We start from the raw sequence: 21,524 nt of genomic DNA, 5'->3' as shown, positions 1-21,524 counted from the left end.
GCTATTTCATATAGCCATGAACTGGAGATGATGCAGGGAATGTGTGGAATCAGGACTGGGAGGGAAGGTGTCCACAAGAGAATCTTTGGTCCACAATGTGGAGTCCAAAAACCACTGCCTTAAACCATTGGGAAGCTGGGATTCTCAGCACTCATTTCTAACCCAGATGGTTCAAGACAGTGACTTTAAAATGGGTGCTGGCCCTTCAGTTCACTATGCCCATTTGTTACTAGATAACAGGAGAGGCTTAAAAGAAGTCTCCATCTAACAAATTCTTCTGCTCTTACCTTGTGGAGCTGGGGGCATATCCTGGAGATCTACTGGCTGTCCACTGTCCAGTGCTTCTAAGACCATTGTAAATTTCTAAAACAAACAGAAAAACAAAGCCAAAGGAGACTTATTCTTGTGTGTTCAGAAACCATCTGTGATCATTTGGAGCAGCCATGTGAGCACAGGGAGCATTTGCCAGGATTGAGACTCCTAACACAGAAGCTTGGTTTGTGAATAGCATACCTTGCCAGTCTTCATATATTCTTTTGCCTTCTCTAGATCTCCTTGCTGTTTGGCTTTCAGAGCTGCTAATTTATACTCTGTCTGTCTTGTAACCAGTAGTGTTCGTGTGCTCGTGCTAAGGGAATCTATATAAGAATGAAATCAAGACTTACAGAAGCACCTGATATCTGCATCCTTTGACATTCTCATACATCCAAAGATCCATTAATTCCTTATTGCTTTGACTCACACATCCACATTATGTACAGTGGCTTCTTTATCCAGGGGCATCCCCAGAAGTCCTGCCAACCATGGCAATTCCAGCAACAATGACAAACCACCACTGTGCAATTCCACAGTGCCTTTCATTAAGATCACAAAGTTCTTTACAAACAGTGAATTTTGCCTCACAGCTCCTCTGCAAGGCAGGGAAGCATTACCATAATTTATTGACTGAGGAACTGAGGCAGAGAGACCATAATGAGAGACATGTACAGACACCTCAGCAGAGGAAGGAACCTTTAGGAAGTCTTCACCCTGTGACTATAGCACATCTTAAGATGAAATCTGGAAGTCAGGACTCCCAAATTCTATTCCTGACTGCAACTGACTCAATTAAGTGACCCTGAGCAAGCCATGAACTCTCTGCCTCAGTATCCTATTTGTAAAGCACTTTGATATGCTCACGTAAAAGGTGCTACAGAAGTGCAATGTATTATTGAATCATAACCTTGCTGGGAAGATGTGTGCTCCAAGGAAGGCTGGCATGTTGAAATTACCTACCATCTTGTAATGTGGTATCCATTTCTAGGACAGAAGTAGCAGCAACATGACATTGTAAAGAGGCTGACCCCGGAGACAACTTCATATCATTGACCGGCTGTAGCTCATGGTCTGCAGAGGATTCCACTTTCTCCTTGGGTATTACTTTGGTTGGATCACCTAAACTCTCTGGCACAGCTCCTGTGGTTTGAGGCATATTAGCAGAGCTTCTCCCCGATGCTACAGGGGGTGGCATTTCTTCCTCATTGATCTTTTTGCCCTTCTTCATTGCAGCCAACATGGTTTCCAGTGTCTAGGAAAAATTGAGGAGTGAAGTCAACAGGCATTTCCATCACATACACAACTTGTGTACAATCACCACAACTCAGCAAACTCATATCCTTATTTACAACAGGAACCACCACGTCATTCTTTTTGGAGAGATACTAGATATCTTTGCCCATTAGTATTTCCTTCTCCTATTTTTTTGGTCACATGGGAGTCTTAGTCCTGGTGAAAGATACCTGATTGACACAGCAGCACACAGCAACAATTTTTCTCTATAGAGCAAGTAATACAAGCTTCCTCCATTCTATCCTGTCAATGTATTACAACATACATGGTGGTAGAGGATCCTACCTCTAGGAGTGAGAAGACACGTCAGTCTCTATGGCCCAATCAATCTTTTGTGACTCAGACTTCCAAAATGTGAGCCATTCAGTGCCAACTTTGGAACTAGTTTTTGTAGCAAGTCTAGGTATATTTTAAACACAGCCTTCAGTGTGGTATCTTAGTACAAGTGCAGATCTCTGTCCAGCAGATCTGGAATGAAATCACCAAATTCATTTCACATGGCCCAGGCAGCCATCAGATGGTAACAGCCAGAACTGGATTTGAACCAGCTTTTTAGAGGTGAAAGGCCCCTGGCTCCTATTTCCAAACTCATGAGCTACATAGTCCCCTTGCTAAGTAACAAAGCTCAATTTCAGCTCAGTTCTTTATCCCAACACCAAACATTATTCCCATTACAGGGGCTACTTAATACCTAGGTTAGGCAACAAAGCCAAAAAAGTAACATGGACTTCACAGCAGAACATGCATTTACCTTCTACAAGTCATCTCACTGGCTAAAATGGTAACAAGACATTAAAAAACCCAAACAATGACAAGGCTGGAATTTGTACTTTCAGAAAACTAGTCATCACGCTGTTTAATAAGCAATGTTTTTATAACTATTAGGGGCCAGCTCTGTGGGAGATCTGGGTTCAAATCATATCCAGACAGAGTCTCACCTACCACTGCTGCTGCAGACCCAGAAAAGACTTGAGTGCTGTGAGATCAACATATGTAGTATGAAGAGGCAGGATTAGGAGAGAAATGCCAGCATAGAATCATAGAAATGTAAGGCTGGAAGGGACCTTGAGAAGTCATTGAGTCCAGTCCCTGTGCTGGCGCAGGACCAAGTAAACCCAGACCATAACTGACAGGTGTTTGTCTAACCTTTCTTAAACAACCTCCAATGAAGGGGATTTCACAACCTCCCTTGAAAGCCTATTCCAGTGCTTCACTATCCTACAGTTAGAAAGTTTTTCCTAATATCTAACCTAAATCTCCTTTAAGTCCATTACTTCTTGTCCTACATTCAGTGGACATGGAGAACAACTGATCATAGTCCTCTTCATAACAGCCCTTAACAGATCTGAAGACTTATCAGGTCTCCCCTCAGTCTTCTTTTCTCAAGGCTAAACATGCCCAGTTTTTTTAACCTTTCCTCATAGGCCAGATTTTCTAAACCTTTTATCATTTTTGTAGCTTTCCTCTGGACTCTCTCCAATTTGTCTACATCCTTCCTAAAGTGTTGCATCCAAAAATGAACATAGAACAAAGGCCTCACCAGTGTTAATATACCCCCAAAACATTAGCTTTTTTTTTTTTTTTTTTTTGCAACTGCACCACATTGCTGACTGATATTCAATTTGTGACCCAGTATAATTTTCTTTTCAGCAATACTACCATGTAGCCAATTATTCCCCATTTTGTAGTTTTACATTTGATTTTTTCCTTCCTAATTAACGTACTTTACACTTATCTTTATTGAATTTCATCTTCCTGATTTCAATCCATTCTCCAATTTGTCAAGACAGTTTTGAATTCTAATCCTGTCCTCCAAAGCACATGCAGCTGCTCCCAGCTTGATGTCATTTTCAAATTTTATAAGCACACTCTCCACTCCATTACCAAGTCATTAATGAAAGTACTGAATAGTACCAGATCTAGAACTGACCCCTGAGGACCCCACTAGATACACCCTGCCAGTTCAACAGCGAACCATAGATAACTACTCTTTGAGTACAGTCTTTCAACCAGTTGTGCACCCACCTTATAGTAATTTCATCTAGACTGCATTGCTTGAGTTTAATTATGAGGAAGTCATGTGGAACTGTGTCAAAACAGCCTAATTAAAATCAAGATGTATTACGTCTACTGTTTCCCTTCTATCCACTAGCCCAGTAACCCTGTCAAAGAAGGAAATTAGGTTGGTTTGGCATGACTTGTTCTTGACAAATCCAAGCAGGCTATAAGCCTGTTATCATTCAGGTGCTTACAACACGATTGTTTAATTTTGTTCCAGTATCTTTCCAGGTGCTGAAGTCTGGCAGACTGGTCTTTAATTCTCTGGGTCCTCTTTGTTCCCCTGTTTAAAAAAAGATAGGTACTGTGTTTGCCCTTTTCCAGTCCTTTGGGACCTCACCCATCTTCCATGAGTTCTCAAAGTGCTAATGGTTCTAAGATTGCTTCAGGTAGCTCCTTAAGTACCCTAGGATGAATATCATCAGACTTGCAGACCTGAATATCTCTAACTTATCTAAATATTCTTTAGCCTGTTCCTTCCCAGTTTTGGCTTGCATTCCTTCTCTCTTGTTATTATTGTGTTGAGTACCTGGTCACCATTAATCTTTTCAGTGAAGACTGAAGCAAAATAGGCATTAAACACCTCAGCCTTCTGGATGCCACCAGTTATGAACACTCCTTCCCCACCAAGCAGAGAACCTACATTTTCCTTTGTCTTTCTCTTGCTCCTAATATCATTTATAGAATGTCACCTTATTGCCTTGTATGACACTGTATGGAATATGAGTGACCATTTGTAATATTACTGATACAAATATTATAAATAGGGCCCTACCAAATTCTCAGTCCATTTTGGTCAATTTCAGTCAGAGGATTTAAAAAATCATAAATTTCATGATTTCAGCTATTTAAATCTGAAATTTCACAGTGCTGTAATTGTAGGGGTCCTGATCTAAATAGGAGTTGGGGGGGGGGGAGGGGAGACAAGATTATTGTAAGGGGGGTTGCGGTACTGCTACCCTTACTTCAGCACTGCTTCTGGCAGTGGCGCTGCCTTCAGAGCTGGGCAGCTGGAGAGTGGTGGCTGCTGGACGGGATCCCAGCTCTGAAGACAGAGCCACCACCAGCAGCAGCACAGAAGTAAGGATGGCAGGGTATGGTATTGCTACTCTTGCTTTTGTGTTGCTGCCTGCTGATCTGGGCCCTCAGCAGCTGCCGCTTTCTGGCCACCCAGCTCTGAAGGCAGCGCAGAAGTAAGGGTGACAATACCGTGACTCCCCTAAAATAACCTTGCAACCTCCCTGCAACTCCCTTTTGGGTCAGGGCCCCCAATTTGAGAAATGCTGGTCTCCCCCATAAAATCTGTATAGTATAGGATAAAAGCACACAAAACACAAGATTTCATGGGGGGAGACCAGATTTCATAGTCCATGACGTGTTTTTCATGGCCGTGAATTTGGTAGGGCCCTAATTATAAAATTGCTATAAATCTTACAAAATATGCCATGTATGAGTGGAAAAGTTATGATTTGCTAAAGATGATAATCATGTTTATATGTATGTATCATCTTTGTACTATGAATTATAAATATGTGAGCTATATCTGTATCTCAAACTTTGTGCTGTGTTTCTGGGTGACATCCCCAGACAGACTGGCATCAGTACTATCTAGCCTGCTTGACGGCCTATCAAAGGCCATCAGCTATACAATGAACCCATTGAGAGAAGGCAGGGGTTACACCTATGAGTTACCAGGACATATAGGGACATGCCTATGGACAGGGGGTTCCAAGGCTTTTCCATGCCATGTGCTGAGCTTGTGTTTGGGACAAAGGATGTACAAGCCACATGGCAATGGACATAAAAGGCAGCTGCATCATCTCCATTTTGTCTTCAATCCTGCTTCCCACCTCTGGAGTAACTTAATTACAAACTGAAGCTTTGAACAAAGGACTGAACGACCCATCCAAGCTTTGGATGTATTCCAGAGGGACTTAACATGCCAGCAAACTCACTAATTCTGCTAAGAACCTGATATATGGATTGTGAAGTTGTATGTATCTGACAGTTTGACAATTTAACGACTCTCTTCTTGTTCTTCTCTTTTCTAATAAACCTTTAGTTTTAGATACTAAAGGATTGGCTGAAAGCATGATATTTTGGGTAAGATCCAAACTAATATTGATCTGGTGATGTGGCTGGCCCTTTGGGGATCAAAAGAACATTTTTGTATAGTGAGAAGAGTTTTAAATAACTTCTCACTTTACAGGATCTATGTGCTAATTGGTAGCCAGAGAACTGGAATGCAGTAAACGGGGCTGTGTGATTTCTTTTTCAGCTTCTTGATAACCAGTGTGGGGAATCAGGTGCACAGGTTGGAGAGTCTAATTTCAGTGTTAATCACCAATTTTGGGAGAATCTGCTCTCCATTTGCAGCCTGCCCTGACCTTGGCATTTTCAGTGTGGGCTACCCTAGGCACCTACGGGTCACACCTTGTATATGTCTTGCTAGGTGTAACTCATTTTGTGCCTTAATCTTTCTGATTTTGTCCCTATACGCTTGTGCTATTCTTGTGTACACGACACTCAGAAGCCAGTCTTTCGGACAATCAAGGAACAGCTTTGGACTCTGAAGGGAGCTCTACTCTATTCCTAACTGTGACACCGGGATCTCACAGGCTGGTGGTAGGGTGTGTGGAAACTTCCCACATTGGAAAAACAATAACAAAATATGAAGCCTCAATAAGACAGTAAGTTTCTAGATTGGATAAAGCAGGCTTTTGGGTTTTTCCCTTAGGGAATGACTGCATGTACATTTCCTCCATGGCTAGTACGAATTGGACAGGATATAGAGCTCTTCCAGTTTGCACATTTCCTCTTCCAGGTCTGGCTCTCTCTTGATCCCTTATGTACACCAAGCCATTTAGCAGTTAAGAAGATGTAAGATTCTTCCCTCACTGGGCAGCACTGATCTCTAAAGCTTTGGAACAAAACACAGAGCTAGCTGGAGTATGAGACATGGTGGAGCAGAAGGCAAAGAAACAGGGAACTCACAACAGACTCCTCTTGCACAGCAAGAATCCCCTGCCACCGCAGACTCAAACAGCAAATGCCGCTGTTTGGCTGAGAAGCGGCAAACCAGATGAAACTGTTTCTATTGCAATCTACAATAGCCATATCAGGGGGAGAGACTGTTCCCATTTTCATTATTAAGTGCAGCTGAGGCACTCAGAGGGATTCCTTCCCTCAATGCAAACAAGCAATTTAGCAAAGCGAATGGAAGGTTGGTACCTGGGAAAGGACGTTTTAACAAATAAACAGCTACGTGTGCTAGGGAAGTTACAATAATTTATTCAAAGGGGACACATTGTCACTTTAATAAACATAGGCCAAATTCAGATCTAGTGCAAGTGGGTGTGACCCTCATAGAAGTCAGAGGGCCAAATTCAGCAGTGACACAAGTTGGTCAGAAAATGGCATGTAAGTTACCTTCAGTCTGCACATCTACTGAATGCCAAATCTGGGCAAGTTACTGGGACACCACTTTACCATGTACACACATTGGGTGTGAATTAATCCAAACATATATCTTGCATGACCTGTTTTATTTCACTATTGAATTTATCCCCCATTTTTCAAACAAAAAATAATTACCCTGTGGTACTAGCACCACATCAGAACAACTGGAAGGATTTTTAGAATCAGGTTTAATGTCTAGTATTAATAGTGTTGAATTAATGTTTGCAGTCATCTTGGAATACGAAGATATACTAGTCAGTTTCCTTGTTTATAGTGAGGCTGGTTCCTGACTCTCATATGCCCTAGCAAAATATTACAATGCGAGATTACAAACACTGCAGAGGATTGTTTAAATATTTTTCCCTTGGAATTCAAATAAAGAAAAGTGAATGGAAACATTTCCACTGACCCTAGAAAATCATGTTTATACAAGACCTACATTTTAGGCCTAACCTATTTGACAGGATTGCTTCAAATTAGAACTCAACAATGAACACATGGCACAGTCTCCTTAGTCTCTCCTGCACACAACACTTACAGTCAGAAAACCCAGAAAGCACCAAGTAATATTCCTGGATCAATTCTATCCTACATTTAACAAGGACTTTCCTCTTCCACTGAAAGCCGCCCTCCCCGCCCCTTCATGTAATGAATCCAACATACCTTGAGGCCTCTTTCGTACCGTCGCACTTTGCCACTCTCGTCTGCCTCCTTTGCATTAGAGATTGCTGCCTTATAGTTAGCTATTCTGTCCTCTATCGTCCGCTGCAATTCACTGGAAACAGCAGGAGATGTGATCTCAAAAAAAAAAGGGGGAGGGGGGTAAGGCACATTATTTACTTTCCCAAATTACACATGCTTCACCTTACCACTGAAAAGTAAGCATATCCCTTCTGTACAAAATAACACATGCACACAGACTGGGCTCAGGCATCAAGACAGCAGGAAATGGAAAATTTCTCTGAAACAGAAGGGCACTTGTACTGCACCAATGTTTCCTGGATACATCTCTGGGCTTCCTATCAAAGGAGCAATAGAGAGAATTGGGTGGGGTAGTTTAGGAAACTTACAGCCACAGGGTTACTGGAGACTGGGTGGTTAGGACTAAATGAGGGAGAACAGTGATGCCTCTCAGACATCATGTGCCCAGGTGGCTGGGTGTTATTTTGGGGTGCGAATGTTTGTTTTCTTCGCCATCTTAACTTTACATCTTTCGAGGATTCTCACAAATTGGCTTCAATACCAGATCTCCTCTTCCCACCTCCTCTTGTAAGCTGGAAAGTCTGCAGTCTGGGACTTGCCCAGTGAAACAAGCAACAGAAATAACCAGTTACCATCCACACTTATAAGCACTGTGGTTGTCAAATTGACCTGTCAGCTGGCTCCTGATGTAATTATTGCCATTATGACTACACAGACCTACTCTTGCCCTATTTATTAATGTGCACAATGCACGGAAGTCCTGAAATCTGTATTGTATGACAACAGAAGAAAAGCAACAACTGAACAAAAAACCTGCCTGCATAGACAAATTCAATAGTAAACAGATTCTGAAATTCTACATAACTCAGCACCACTGACAGCCTGCTTACGAGAGGCCTCAGGATTAAAACAGCAGTGGCTACTGCAAGTTAGGATTCAGGTGCACTGATAAAAGGTTGGGGGTGGGGCACAGGGGCAAAAAACATTGGGATGGTAGATAATTGGGATGCTGGAAATCAGGACTGAGATTTCTGTGCATGATGTACAGTAGAGCCCTGCAACCTGACCCGAACCCAACAGACCCAACTATGGAGTGTAGGGTCCAGGTAGGGTGGGAAAACAAACAGAACCCCCTGGACTCAGGTTGGGGCTCCTCTGACCTGTGGAACAGGTTACAGGGGTGGCTGTGTGCCCCTCGCCTGCTAGCAGTCGCCATCTCGCTGCTTATTTGATTATAGGATGTTATAGGCCATGTGAGGGAGGCAGTATGGTCTAGTGGATAGAGCCCTCGACTGGGACTCAGGAGACCTGGATGCCATTCCTAGCTCTGCCCTGGCCTGCTGGGTGATCTTGGGCGAGTCATTTCCCCTCTGTGCCACCTGTAAAATGATAATCATACTGACCTCCATTGCAAAGCACTCTGAGATCTACTGAAAGAGCACTATATAAGAACTAGGTATTACGACTGTTATGTGTAATGTAGCATAGAAGAACTGTGTGGAGTTTCCAGACTCATAACAAGAATACTACAAAGGGAATTAAGGAGCAATAGCAGAGCTGTAAGCTGTACAAAGGAAGTCTGCACACATTACTATTATTTATATAACACCATGGATGTGCTAAGAGATTTACAGGCAGTAAGACAAAATCCCTGCAAGAAGAGCTTACAACGTATATTATGTTTGACTCTGTCTGGTGGTATTAGTTCCTCATTTTCACAAACACCAAATTCATCTTAAGAACAATGCAAGATGAAATCTAACTATATCAATATAGTGTCAGCTCCCACCAGGAAACGTACAGATGTACAAAATAAGCCAGAATATAAAGTGAGCTTGTCATCTTATAAATTGCATAGTGAGAATGATTCAGTGGAACTCCAAGTCAACCACACATCTCTTTCTTACCTCTGCCTGCAGTTCAGGTTGCTGCTGTATTACTGGTGGAGCTGCTACCACCTCCATCGCTATGGTTTCATCCTCACCACTTTCCGTCTCGTCTTGCTTGCCCAGAACTTCCTGCAATTCTGCCTAGAGCAAGAATCAGTGAGGTGGTTACTGTAAAGCATGCTCTGCTTTCGGCACCATGTGAACAGATGCTGCAGGAACTAAAGCACCTCCCCACTGCCACAGTGAAAAGAATGATTCAGATCCTGACGTCTTTTGCCCAAGGCAATGTTTCAGTGTAGATTATCTGCCAATTTGTGTCAAGAGTAACACACCTCCATGGGACACTGGCAAGTGATAATCAATAGCGGTGTGAGAGCTGGTCTGGAGAAAGTATGTACTGCCTGGCTCCAGAAACTAGAGTTAAACCTCAAACAGTCTTTGATGTCCCTAAACTTCTCCTGCCTTACCTAATTTCAATTTGTTTTGCAGCTGACTCCACATACTCTGGTTCTGGCCAGGAGTGGAAATGTTCCGGCACAATTTGAAGGCAATTCCTGGGAAGCTCACAGCCCAACATATAGTGCTAAGGTCTCTTACACAACCCTTTTGTTGGGTAGCTCTCTGAGGACTGAAGAACATGCAGTAGCTAAGACAAGGATTTTATCTTTTCGAAGGTTGTCTAAACCCCAACTTCAAACCTCCAAATAGTCACCCTTCACTAATGACCGAACTAAGTGTAGTTTAGTGCACCCTCCATACAATCCACTCACACACAACACACTTTTAATAAACATAAAAATCATTTTAGCTCAAGGATATGGTTATTAGGCCCTAGCCAAACTCAGAGCAGAAGTGTCCTAGCCATAACTATAAGTAGAATGATTGCTAAAAGGATGTTGGGATATGTAAGGGTTAAGTAGAGACCTGGGAAACCGCTGATGTGCAGACATGGCATTAGGGAATAGGGGTACAGGCAGGCACCGCTTTTGTGCTTGATAGATAAAGTGCTACCCCCTCGCTTCTCTTCTGCTTGCTAAGGATTGATAAGTGTTGCAGCTGCATAAGGAATGTGTAAAGCAGTACTGTCTCCCCCTCCCTTCCATTCCCAGCTAGCTAAACGAGCTCGAGCTTCCTCCCTTCCCTGCACACTGCTAATTAAGGGAATTCGTGGCTGCAATTATTGCAAAGAAATGTATTTTCAAAATAAAAATGTCTGTAGAATACGCTTAATGCTGTAAACAGGGGCGGGGATAATTATATTCACTGTATGGGCGTTCATATTACTCAAGAAGGGTTTGGAGGTATTGTAGTAAATGTAGGTATTTACATACTAACTTAAATAAAAAGAGTGTGCGCTGTAACTAATTCACTGCTTATTCAACAATTGGGTCGAAGGGAACAAGTACCACAATAAAGAAGCCAGTTTACTCAATCCGCCTCTGGGTCTCCCTGTTCTTCTTCTAACAAAGGATTTCAGCCATGTTTCCCTAACTCACATGGACTGGGATTTTCCTCTCTTCCCATCTCCCCTAAGAACCATATTCACACACACATTTGTAGTCAGGTACTGTTCTCATCTTGGTATGGACAGCGTCCGACCATTCAAAAATGTTTAAATCAGCTGTAAGTTTTGCCATGTCTTAATTTCCCTTTAAAAAGTTGAGGGGCTTTGTTGCTCACAGAACTTACTCCATGAAAGACTGAATTCCACTGGCAGTAAGTACATACCAAAAGGTCCGTATCCTCCTCCAAACCTTCATCCTCCTCCTTCTCCTCATTCAGGTCCTTCATGCACTCTGCAGCCATCTTTTCAATATGATCCATGGGTAAAGGGGCTGGAGAAGGCAACCAAAAGGAGACAAGCCATGAGGATCTAGCATAGTGTTGGATGGTGCAAACCTAAACCATGAGCATACTGATTGGAAAAGAACTGTGAGTTCACTTGTCACTTCTCCCTTTCAACTACAGGCGGTGTTTTCTAGTCAGCAAGAAAGTAAAGCTGGGGAAGTAATTCCCATGCCTTTTTTGGCTGATGCCCCACCACTTGCAATTGATCAGTGCCTTCTGCTCCATCTCCCTTGTCCTGTCACTCCATCCCCTGGTACATTTGCTGTATCTCTATTACATTCTTTTCCTCTCTCTGTTTTATGCTTCTTCCTTTTTTCCTTTTCTGTGCATTTCCCTGATTTTGATTTATTTTGTTGTCTCTGCTCTCTTCCTCTGGTCCTCCCACCTCTGCTCCACTTGACTACATGTTCTCCCTCCTCTGTTGCATTTTCACTACATTGTGTTGCAGACTGTCTGAAGGAAAATGTGCTGTTTAGTGCCACCTATAGAAATATGTGGGTGAGGGGAATGAGGGAGAGAACATGCAGCCTAAAGCTCACCACAGCAGACGAGGAGTTCAGGCATACAACTTGATAATTCTGGAGCTTTGACAACTGGCAGGAATGTCAGTTACACATGAAAGAGCTTTTCTTTTTCTTTTAAGAGTAAATTGAATCATGGAGACTATTCCTGTCAACCGTACTTATGGTCAAAAGGAATTTTATTTCTAGAAAATTTAGTCTTCCTCCACAAGAACAAGGGGTCCATGTACCTTGAAATGTGCCTCTACTCTACTTCCCTTGTTATATCTGGTGCATTTTTCTTGCCCAGTTGTGTTTAATGGAGTTCTCCAGAGAATAGTGAACATGCAGATTTCCATAGGGATAGGTAGAAGTTTGTATGCTGGCAATTGCAACCTGACCAGATTCTCTCCGTGCTCAATAAAGCACATGCTCACACTCTGTGCTCTCATTTGCACTACAGAAACAGATTCAAACTATTCATTTTCCTTGTCCCCTTGTCAAACAACGGCCTCTGCAACCCAGAATCAGTAGCAAGTAAAAAAGAGACAAGGTAGGTGAGGCAATATCTTTTATTGGGCCAACTTCACCACACGCTTTCACCACAGAAGGTGGTCCAATAAAAAAAGATATAATCTTGTCTCTCTAGTATCCTGGGACCAACATGGCTAAAACAACAGTGAAAACAGGAGGTAAAAGTACATTTTAAAACTTTTCCTAAGCATTTACAATATTGGAAACAGCCAGATTTACAACTATGAAGGAGCAAGGTGTAAAATACTGAGGTAAGACAACTTGAGATGCCTGGCTCCTATCTCACAGTGGTTATACCCTGGTGTAACTCCATTTACTCCGGACTTACACCCACAGGGGACATAGCAGAATCAAGCCTTACATAGATTACGAGTTGCTTAGAGCAACTTGTAACTTAAAACAAATGAAACTAGCTGCTGCCACTTGAACGTGCACCCTTAACTGTACTTATTAAGCCACAGGTTTCAGAAGCTATGCCTCTAGTGCAGAGCTGAGTTAACCGAGCTCGACTGAGAGCAGCCACACAGAGAAATAATACTTAAGCTGCACAGGAATTGTTTTAGCAGTTGACATGTTGTGCTAACTTGAGTTGCGTTCTATATTTCTTGATGGGCCAGCCAGCTTGAGTTAAAAGCATCACCACACTCCAGTTAAGGCATTTTATACATGGATGGGACTTGAGTTAGGGGTAACACTGGCATTATAACTCAAGTTAACTCTGTAGTGAAGACAAACTCCTAGTAGCCTTCATGCAACATGATCTCCCTCTCTGCTCATGATTCACATAGTAGCCATACCATAGATCCTCAACATTACACTTCCTACTACATTCAGCTTCAAACATTTCTCTATTTACATTTTCTTCCAAATCCTGAAATATTGTTACTCTTTGTGTTGCAGTAGAACCTAATGGCCCCAACTGAGTTCAGGGCCTCATTGTGCTAGGTGCTGTTCATAAACAAAGCAAGAAACAATCACTACAGAGAGTTTACTGACTAAATAGACCAGAGACAAAGTGTGGGAGAAAGGAATAAACTCAATTTTATAGGTAAAGAATGAGTCAGAGAGAGCTTTAGGCCCAATCATGTGAAAAGGGCCACACACATTTAAATCAATCACTTGGGACCTCAGTGACTAGCCCAAGATCACCCAAATTCCATGGAGGAGTGAGGAATTGGAACCTAGTTCACTTCTTTACCCAAATGTCATCTTTCTTCTCTGTTTAAACTGTGCACATATTAATCAATTCCAGGCAGCTCTCATCTGCAGAGAATTGATACAACCACCAGAGTTCAGCAGGAGAACTGAAAAAATAATAATTCACTACTAACCCAATACCAGATACACACTGAGCAACACAAACCACCTGCTTGCTACCAAAGCAAAAAGTGTGGACAACGTTTCAGAACAGTAAACAAAGAATCTTTGCCATCAGATAGGCTTTCCCCTTCAGCTTCGTAGCACTAACAAATGGCCCCATAATTCATAGCATACAAAATAAGTACTGCAAACCAAAATGCGTTGCCACTGGGGAAGGCCTCCCCTCTTCAATCCATAGGAGTGTCACAAGCCAAGCTGAATATTGGAATTTAGATCTGTCACACAAGTCAGAGAATATTGCCCCTTATTCCCCCTCCGCCTACCCAAGATGCTATTGTTCTGATCATCATCCTCTCCTATTGTCTGAGCAAGTTCTCTTCTCATCTCCTCACTGGCCCCCCTCCTCTCCTATTTCTGTTTAAGCTTCCAATTCTAATCCTCCTCTTGAAAACTCTACCCAACTCCTCCCCCGCTTAACCCTCTGATCTCACCTCCACCTATGCTCATTCTGCCTTCTGTCCAACCATCTCTCCTAATTGCTCCATTTTGTATTCTATACTCATTCCCAAATATGTGCCTTCTTCCCCACCACCGCCTACACCCTGTTTAAACTAGTCTTATTCTTCCTCCTGCATAGACATGGGCCAGATTCTGCCCTCAGTTATACAAGTGAAAATAACAGTAGGATTTCACCTACAGCCTTAATTCCAGAAAAACAGGGATGAAATGCTCAAGCAATGCCACTGCTGACAAATGTGCTGCTCAGACCTGAGGAAAACATTTGATACCTTCAGTGGGCATAACAAATACTGACTCATAAAACCTTACAGAGATGTTGAGGATTAATCTTCATTCTACAGATGGGAAACAGTGAAAAAAAATATTAAGTGACTTCATGAGCTCCAAAGAAAGAGTCTGTGTTGGAGATGGAAATAGAGCTCAGAAGTTCCTGGTTCCCAGACTTATGCTCAAACAACCAGACCTTACCTGTACGTTATACAGGCAGTAGCGACAAAAGATAAAAATTAAAACCCAGTGCGACTGAAAGTGCCCACAGGAAACTCACAGAGAGAAACAGTGGATTTGATGACACAAAGGGTATCTATCTCCTCATACACAGATCTAGAACACATCCCCTTAGACTCAGGATATTATCAGAATTACTGATCAAGACCTTTATTTAATGCTTTCTAAAAGTCATTAGTTATAAAAACTAGAAAGGAAAAGTCAGTTATAGGATTCTTGAATTCAAACAACAGGATTTTTTATTTGATGGCCAGTTTTTAAAAAAATATACAATTGTACTTTGATCCAACAGAATTTCTATTAAAAGTAAGATTTAAAAAGGGAACAGACTCAAGAAATAGCTGCATCAACTTATTTCAGATACTTTAAAATCTTCTGCGTTCGTTACTCTTCAAGTGTAACTATTATCTTGAAAACTAGTCAGTATCAAAATGAATTCAAATTTAGTTTCAGGTACTACTCTGAGTCTTCCTGCCAATTATTATTGTGATTTTACCATCACATTTTCCTGTGTATTTATAAATTTTCCTCTCCCTTGTTGTGTGAACATCCCACACAAACAGCATAGGAAAATGACAGTACAAGAAACAATGAAACGGATTATACACAAATGCAGTCAAATACACCAAGTAAACAAACTCTCAGGTTTCCAGAGTTCATTTAAGGTCAGAAAGGCCCATTTTAATAATCTAATCTGACCTCCTGCATAACACATGGCAAAGAATTTTACCCAGTAATTCCTACATCATGTCAATAACTTCTGGCTGAGCCACAGCATATTTTCTAGAAAGATATCCAGTCTTGATGTAAAGACTGCAAGTGATCGACAGTCCACCACACCTCTTGGTAAATTATCTTGTTCCCTCACTGTTAAAAAAAACAACTGAACCTTATTTCCAGTCTCAATTTGTATAGCTTCAACTTCCAGCCACTTGATCTTGGTATGCCTTTGTATGCTAAATTAAAGAGCCCTCTACTCTCAAAAATCTTCTCCCCATGTAAGTGTGACACCCTGTACCCCACGTTCACCATTTTTATATGATTACGCTATATTTTGTATAAAGTATGCCTTGTGAAGTATCATTTGAAAACTCAATCTGCTGAATATTATTTTCCTGTTGATGTGTGTGTAACAACACTGCATATAAAATTATGAGATTTTGCTATATGATGGTTACTGAAATATGCTGTAGTTCTGGGTAACGCCCTCAAACCAATTTCTCAGAGACACACCAGAATGCCAGCAAGGTGCTAAAGTGCCATTACCTGCTTAACTGGCCATCCACCAGCAGGGGAGAAGGTATAGACAAGAAATTTACATTGCATCCCAGAGACAGTTGGAATCTAAGGTATATAGGGGACTGTTTGTCTACACACCAGCATGGGGTAATCCTCAAAGAGAGGAGGAGGATATAAAATGAGACAGTGACCTCCACATCACCCCTCTCTTCCTCTCATCTCTCTGCCCATGGCATCAACAAATATCTGAAGAACACTGAACTGGGGGAAGGATCTCTAGCTGAAAGGAAATCCAACCTGTGTATTGCTGCAACTTATGGTGAGAGACATTTTGCTTTTAAGTTCATTTAGGTATTAGCTTGCAGTTTTATTTTTGTATTTCTTTTGTAACCAATTCCGCTTTTATGCCATACCACTTGTAATCACTTCAAATCTATCTTTTTCTAGTTAATAAACTTGTTTTACTGTTTTATCTAAACCAGCGTGTTTGGAAATCTCTATTTAGGATGACATGGTTGCAGCACAATCATTACCCAGTGTTGGAATGACGTACTTGCTGTGAGCTTACACTGTCCAGGAGAATACAGAGCAGTGTAAGATGCACATTTCTGGGGAACAAAGCTGGGACTAAGACTGTGAGGGTGTCCCCCTATATGTAATTCATGGATGGCTGGGAGCGCATTCATGTATTCAGCGGGGAGTGATTTTGCATACTAAAGGCTGTGTGAGCAGGCCAGGAGTGGATCTTCTGACTGCAAAGCAGTGTAAAAGGCACCCCAGGCTAGAGAACTAAAGGGACACAGCTGTTCAACAGTCCAGATTGTACCCTGGGGAATGTCACAGAAGGTATTTAAATACCACGAGCAAGTCACCTCTTAACTTTCTCTTTGAACATCTCAGGGGCGTACCCAGGATTTTAAATTTGAATACTTTTGGAGGGGCACATTAAACACACGCAAATGAAAGGTTCATGTGACCCTACCCCCGGTTTCTTGGGCCACCTCTGGCAGGGACACCCAGTAGCGAGGAGGCAGCAGCTCCCCCTGCAGCAGTACTCTCCGTGTCCCTGCAGCCTGGGCAGGGAGGAAGCAGCAGGGCAGCTGGCTGCAGGGTCCTCCCCCCACCCCTGCAGCTGCAGCCTGATGCTTCTCTTTCCCTGCTGCTGGAGTCCCAGTGTTGCTGCCTGCTTTATAGATGCCCTTTGAGGTGAGTCAGGGGCTGGAGGCAGAGGCAACAGTGGGACTCCAACAGCAGGGAAGGAGAAGCAGCAGGCTGTAGCTTTAGGGATAGGGAGGAGGAGAAGCTCATCTGGCAGCCAAACACCCTGCTGCTTCCTCCCTCTCTGGGCTGCAGGAACACATGCAGATTTTTTGGGGGGCCGGTGCCCCTGCTTGCCCCCCCCTTGTGCACGCCCCAATTACATCTTTCACTGTAAAGCAGACACAATACAGAAAAAATATTTCTCTAATCTCAGTTATATAGTAATCTTAGGTGTTACTTGTAACAACCGTAGAGGAAAAGAATCTAGAAGGAAGTGTGATTTGTAACATCATGTCCCTTTTATTTACATAAATAACACAGCTCTTCAGTCAGCAAGAACCAGGAGCAATGACTTACTTTTCCCTTTGGGTTTTGACTTCCCTTCTGTCACCTTCTCTCCTGTGAGAGCAGCAAGCTCTGCTTCTAGATCCTCATCACCACCACCATCCTCAATATCCAGCAACATTGCTTCAGGATTGAAATCTACGAAGAGCCCCAGCTGGAACCAAGGGAAAATATTCTAGTAAGAACAGAGACATCACTCACACCATCACATCACCTGGGTTATTTAAACATCTCAGTGCATTCTGAATTCAAAGATAATGTGGGTTCTGGCTGGGAGTTTTTAACCACAATCCCCTGTAATTTTGACTAGCTATATAACACAAACAAGATATACACATAACTGAAACCAGATACACCTCTTTTGGGCACCAGAGAATAAACCCCCTCTCAGGCCTGCACTTAAACAACCTGAATCCTTTATGAATAGGAATAGCTGGTATTTGAAATAACAAGGTAAAATAATTCTGTTAAGACTTGCTAAGCAGAAAATTTAATCAGTAAGGTTCCTATTATATCCGAAGCTATCAAATATATTTGATTATTATTCCTCATATTACCCAGGTATTCTAAACTTGGACACAGGGAAGATTTCATCTTGAACTTTCATACATATCCACACATTTCACCTCAAAAGGTCCATCACTTTGTAAACGATATACACAAAGGAATCATTTCACCCACTGACGTGCAGCCACCTCTTGTGTAGAACCAGCAACAGTTTAACGCTGTACTGCACCAATACACAGCTGTTTAGAACAGGAAGCAAATACTACCATGGGCAATGGAAACTACAGGGTGAATTGAGTAGGAAGAATATTAATTGTATAAATTAGCATTTGACCAACACACTAGGGTAAACTCCCCTACTGTTGCAAAAAGTGACAAAGGACTTTAACAAACAAGGGTGAGGACTTCTGTTTTGTCTGATCTAAAAGATAGAACCTCCATAAGTACAGTAATCCAGGACACTGCAACACTGGTTCAGTACTGACTCCAAAGTGTCACCCACTGAAATACCAAAATAACTTCCTTGAATGTTTCCCATCATAGTATTGTCCCACAGAACTTATTAGAATTGACGAATCACAGCCCAAAATGATAAGGATGAAAAAAAGTTTACTGTTGCTTAGCTTTTACCCGAAACTACATAAAGAAATTCTACTGTAAACAAAAATAATGCTGCACAATCCAAAATGCAGCCTTCTTGAAGAATGTATCATGATATGTGATGCATAAACAATGAAACATATCATTTGTTTCTATGACATTTATAAATACAGAAAAATGTATTACTTTGACAAGGTGAAAGAGGTAATATCTTTTATTGAACCAAGAAGACAATCATACGCCTGGTATATATGTTAGGTTGACATAAGCATTCTTGTGTTGACATAGTAGCATGTGTCTACACTTAAATTTGTCTCCCACTAATGTAACTGCCCTGTTATCTGACACAGTAACCCTAACAATCTCAGTGGCGTTAAACCAAGGTCAACGCAAGTTAAGCTGACAATCAAAAACCGGCATAATTACATCACTTGTGCATATTCACACGATGTTCCTTCTGTCAGTAGAGCGCGTCCACAGTTAGTGCTCTGGCATCAACAGTGCATTGTGGGTAGCTATCCCACTGTGCTACTCGCCACCTTCCACAGCCAGGAATTGTGGGAAGGCGGAGTGGATTGCAGTGCATCATGGCTGCAGGCTCACTGTCCCATGATGCAGTTTTTTCCATCCCAGCATTCCATGGGCTTCCGACTACATTCTGCAGCATTTTTCAACAGCCCCTGTTTACTGTGCACATGCCATCTCTGTTTGAAAGGATGGGTCCTGCACTGCTTTCTACAGTTGTGGTCACTGTTATGAACACATTGCAGCTGGTCACGCAGAATATCATGAGCACCCAATTTGAACAGGAATCAAAGTTGTCTGACCTGCTGCGTACCATGGAAAGAAACACCACCAGATTACTTTTGGCATTCACGGTGCAACGGAACACAGTGGACCATCACTTTTGGGTGCAGGAAACAAGCACTAAGTGGTGGGATCACATCATTATGCAGGTCTGGGATGATGAGCAGTGACTGCAGAACTTTCGGAGGCAGAAGCCACCTTCCTGGAACTGTGTGCGGAGCTCGGCCCAGCACTGCGGCGCAAGGACATCAAAATGAGAGCTGCCCTCTCGGTGGAGAAGAATGTGGCAATCACTGTGTGGAAGCTGGCAACTCCAGATTCCTACCGGTCAGTTGCGAATCAGTACGGAGTCAGGAAGTCCACCGTTGGGGCTGCGTTAATGTAAGTGTACAAGGCCATTAATTGCCTTCTGCTACAAAGGACTGTGACTCTTGGCAATCTGCGTGAAATATTGGATGGCTTTCCAGCAATGGGATTCCCTAACTGCGGAGGGGCAATAGATGGAACGCATATTCCAATTTTGGCAATGTACCACCTTGCGACGGAGTACATCAATAGAAAGGGGTACTTCTCTACGGTACTGAAGGTGCTTATGGATCACTGTGGGCGTTTCACTGACATCAACGCAGGGTGGTCTGGGAAGATGCATGATGCATGTATTTTCAGGAACACTGGCCTGTACAGAAAGCTACAAGCAGAGACTTTCTTTCCAGACCAGAAGATTCTAGTGGAGGATATTCAGATGCCCATAGTGATCCTGGGAGACCCAGCATACCCCTTATTCCCATAGCTCATGAAGCCTTGCACGGGAACCCTGGACAGCAGCAAGGTGTATCCATGGGGCTCTTGGCAGTGGAGGTGGGGTCGCCACCAACAATGGCGTCCAGCTCCTTATAGAAGTTGCAGGTCTTTGTCATGACACCAGAGCAACGGTTGGCCTCCCTTGCCTTCTGGTATGCCTGCCTCAGCTCCTTTATCTTTGCATGGCACTGTGTATGTCCCGCTCGTAGCCCTTATCCAACAAGCCAGGAGAAATCAGATTGTAGGTACTGAAGTTCCTACAGCTGGAGCAGAGCTGGAACTGCCTCCTCTCCCTATAGTGTCAGCAGATCCAACAACTCAGGTGTGCTCCAAGTGGGAGAGCGTTTGCTGCATGGAGCCGCTATGGTCAGCTGGGAGGATGCCATGTGAGCTCTCTACGTAGAGCAAACAGGCAGTGGAATCTCAAAAATTCCTGGGCCTTCAAAGGGAAAGAAGAGGATGCCTGTGTACTTGGGTGCAGGACAGTGGAGTTCAAACTGCTGACCAGAGCATTCAGAATGGGCATTATTGTGGGACGCCTCCTGGAGGCCATTTACAGCAACGTAACAAAGTGCAGTGTCTACACTGACATTTTGTCGATATAACTTTTCCGCAAAAACCTCAACGTCTCTCATTAAGGTGGTTTTATTTTGTTGGCAAAGCAGGACAGTTTTGTCGGCAGAAGGAGCATTGCAGTGTGTACACCTCCACTGTTCTGTCGATGAAACCTGACTTTTGTCAACAAAACTGTGTAGTGCAGACAAATCCCTAGAGCAGAGGTTCTCAAATTGTGGTCCGCAGACCACTGGCTCCATTCAGGTGGTCCGTGGATAGTTCCCTTTAAGGCCTAGTCTACACTGGGGGGGGGAAATCGATCTAAGTTACGCAACTTCAGCTACGTGAATAACATAGCTGAAGTCGACGTACTTAGACCTACTCACCGCAGTGTCTTCACTGCAGTGAGTCAACTGCTACCGCTCCCCCGTCGACTCTGCCTGCACCTGTCGCGGTGGTGGAGTAC

The 21,524-nt window shown here is 42.8% G+C and overlaps 1 protein-coding gene across 1 annotated transcript in view; it reads right to left on the bottom strand.

The window, feature by feature from the left end:
* The window catches only part of LOC113406508 (coiled-coil and C2 domain-containing protein 1B-like), a 69,938-nt gene that overhangs the window by 43,676 nt on the left and 4,738 nt on the right, over nucleotides 1-21,524 (bottom strand). Inside the window, exons 3-9 of the mRNA XM_026651752.2 lie at nucleotides 17,801-17,942; nucleotides 11,445-11,551; nucleotides 9,735-9,857; nucleotides 7,789-7,923; nucleotides 1,276-1,567; nucleotides 514-638; nucleotides 288-363 (exon numbers count right to left, since the gene is read on the bottom strand). Coding sequence (XP_026507537.1) covers nucleotides 288-363; nucleotides 514-638; nucleotides 1,276-1,567; nucleotides 7,789-7,923; nucleotides 9,735-9,857; nucleotides 11,445-11,551; nucleotides 17,801-17,942 — 1,000 coding nt within the window. The remainder of the gene's footprint in view (nucleotides 1-287; nucleotides 364-513; nucleotides 639-1,275; nucleotides 1,568-7,788; nucleotides 7,924-9,734; nucleotides 9,858-11,444; nucleotides 11,552-17,800; nucleotides 17,943-21,524) is intronic.

Source organism: Terrapene carolina, unplaced genomic scaffold (genome assembly GCF_002925995.2).
Source record: "Terrapene carolina triunguis isolate 2854851 unplaced genomic scaffold, T_m_triunguis-2.0 Scaffold102, whole genome shotgun sequence".
NCBI classification, from domain to species: Eukaryota; Metazoa; Chordata; order Testudines; family Emydidae; genus Terrapene; species Terrapene triunguis.
Note: the sequence above shows the minus strand (reverse complement) of the source record. Positions and strands in the feature narration are given on the sequence as shown.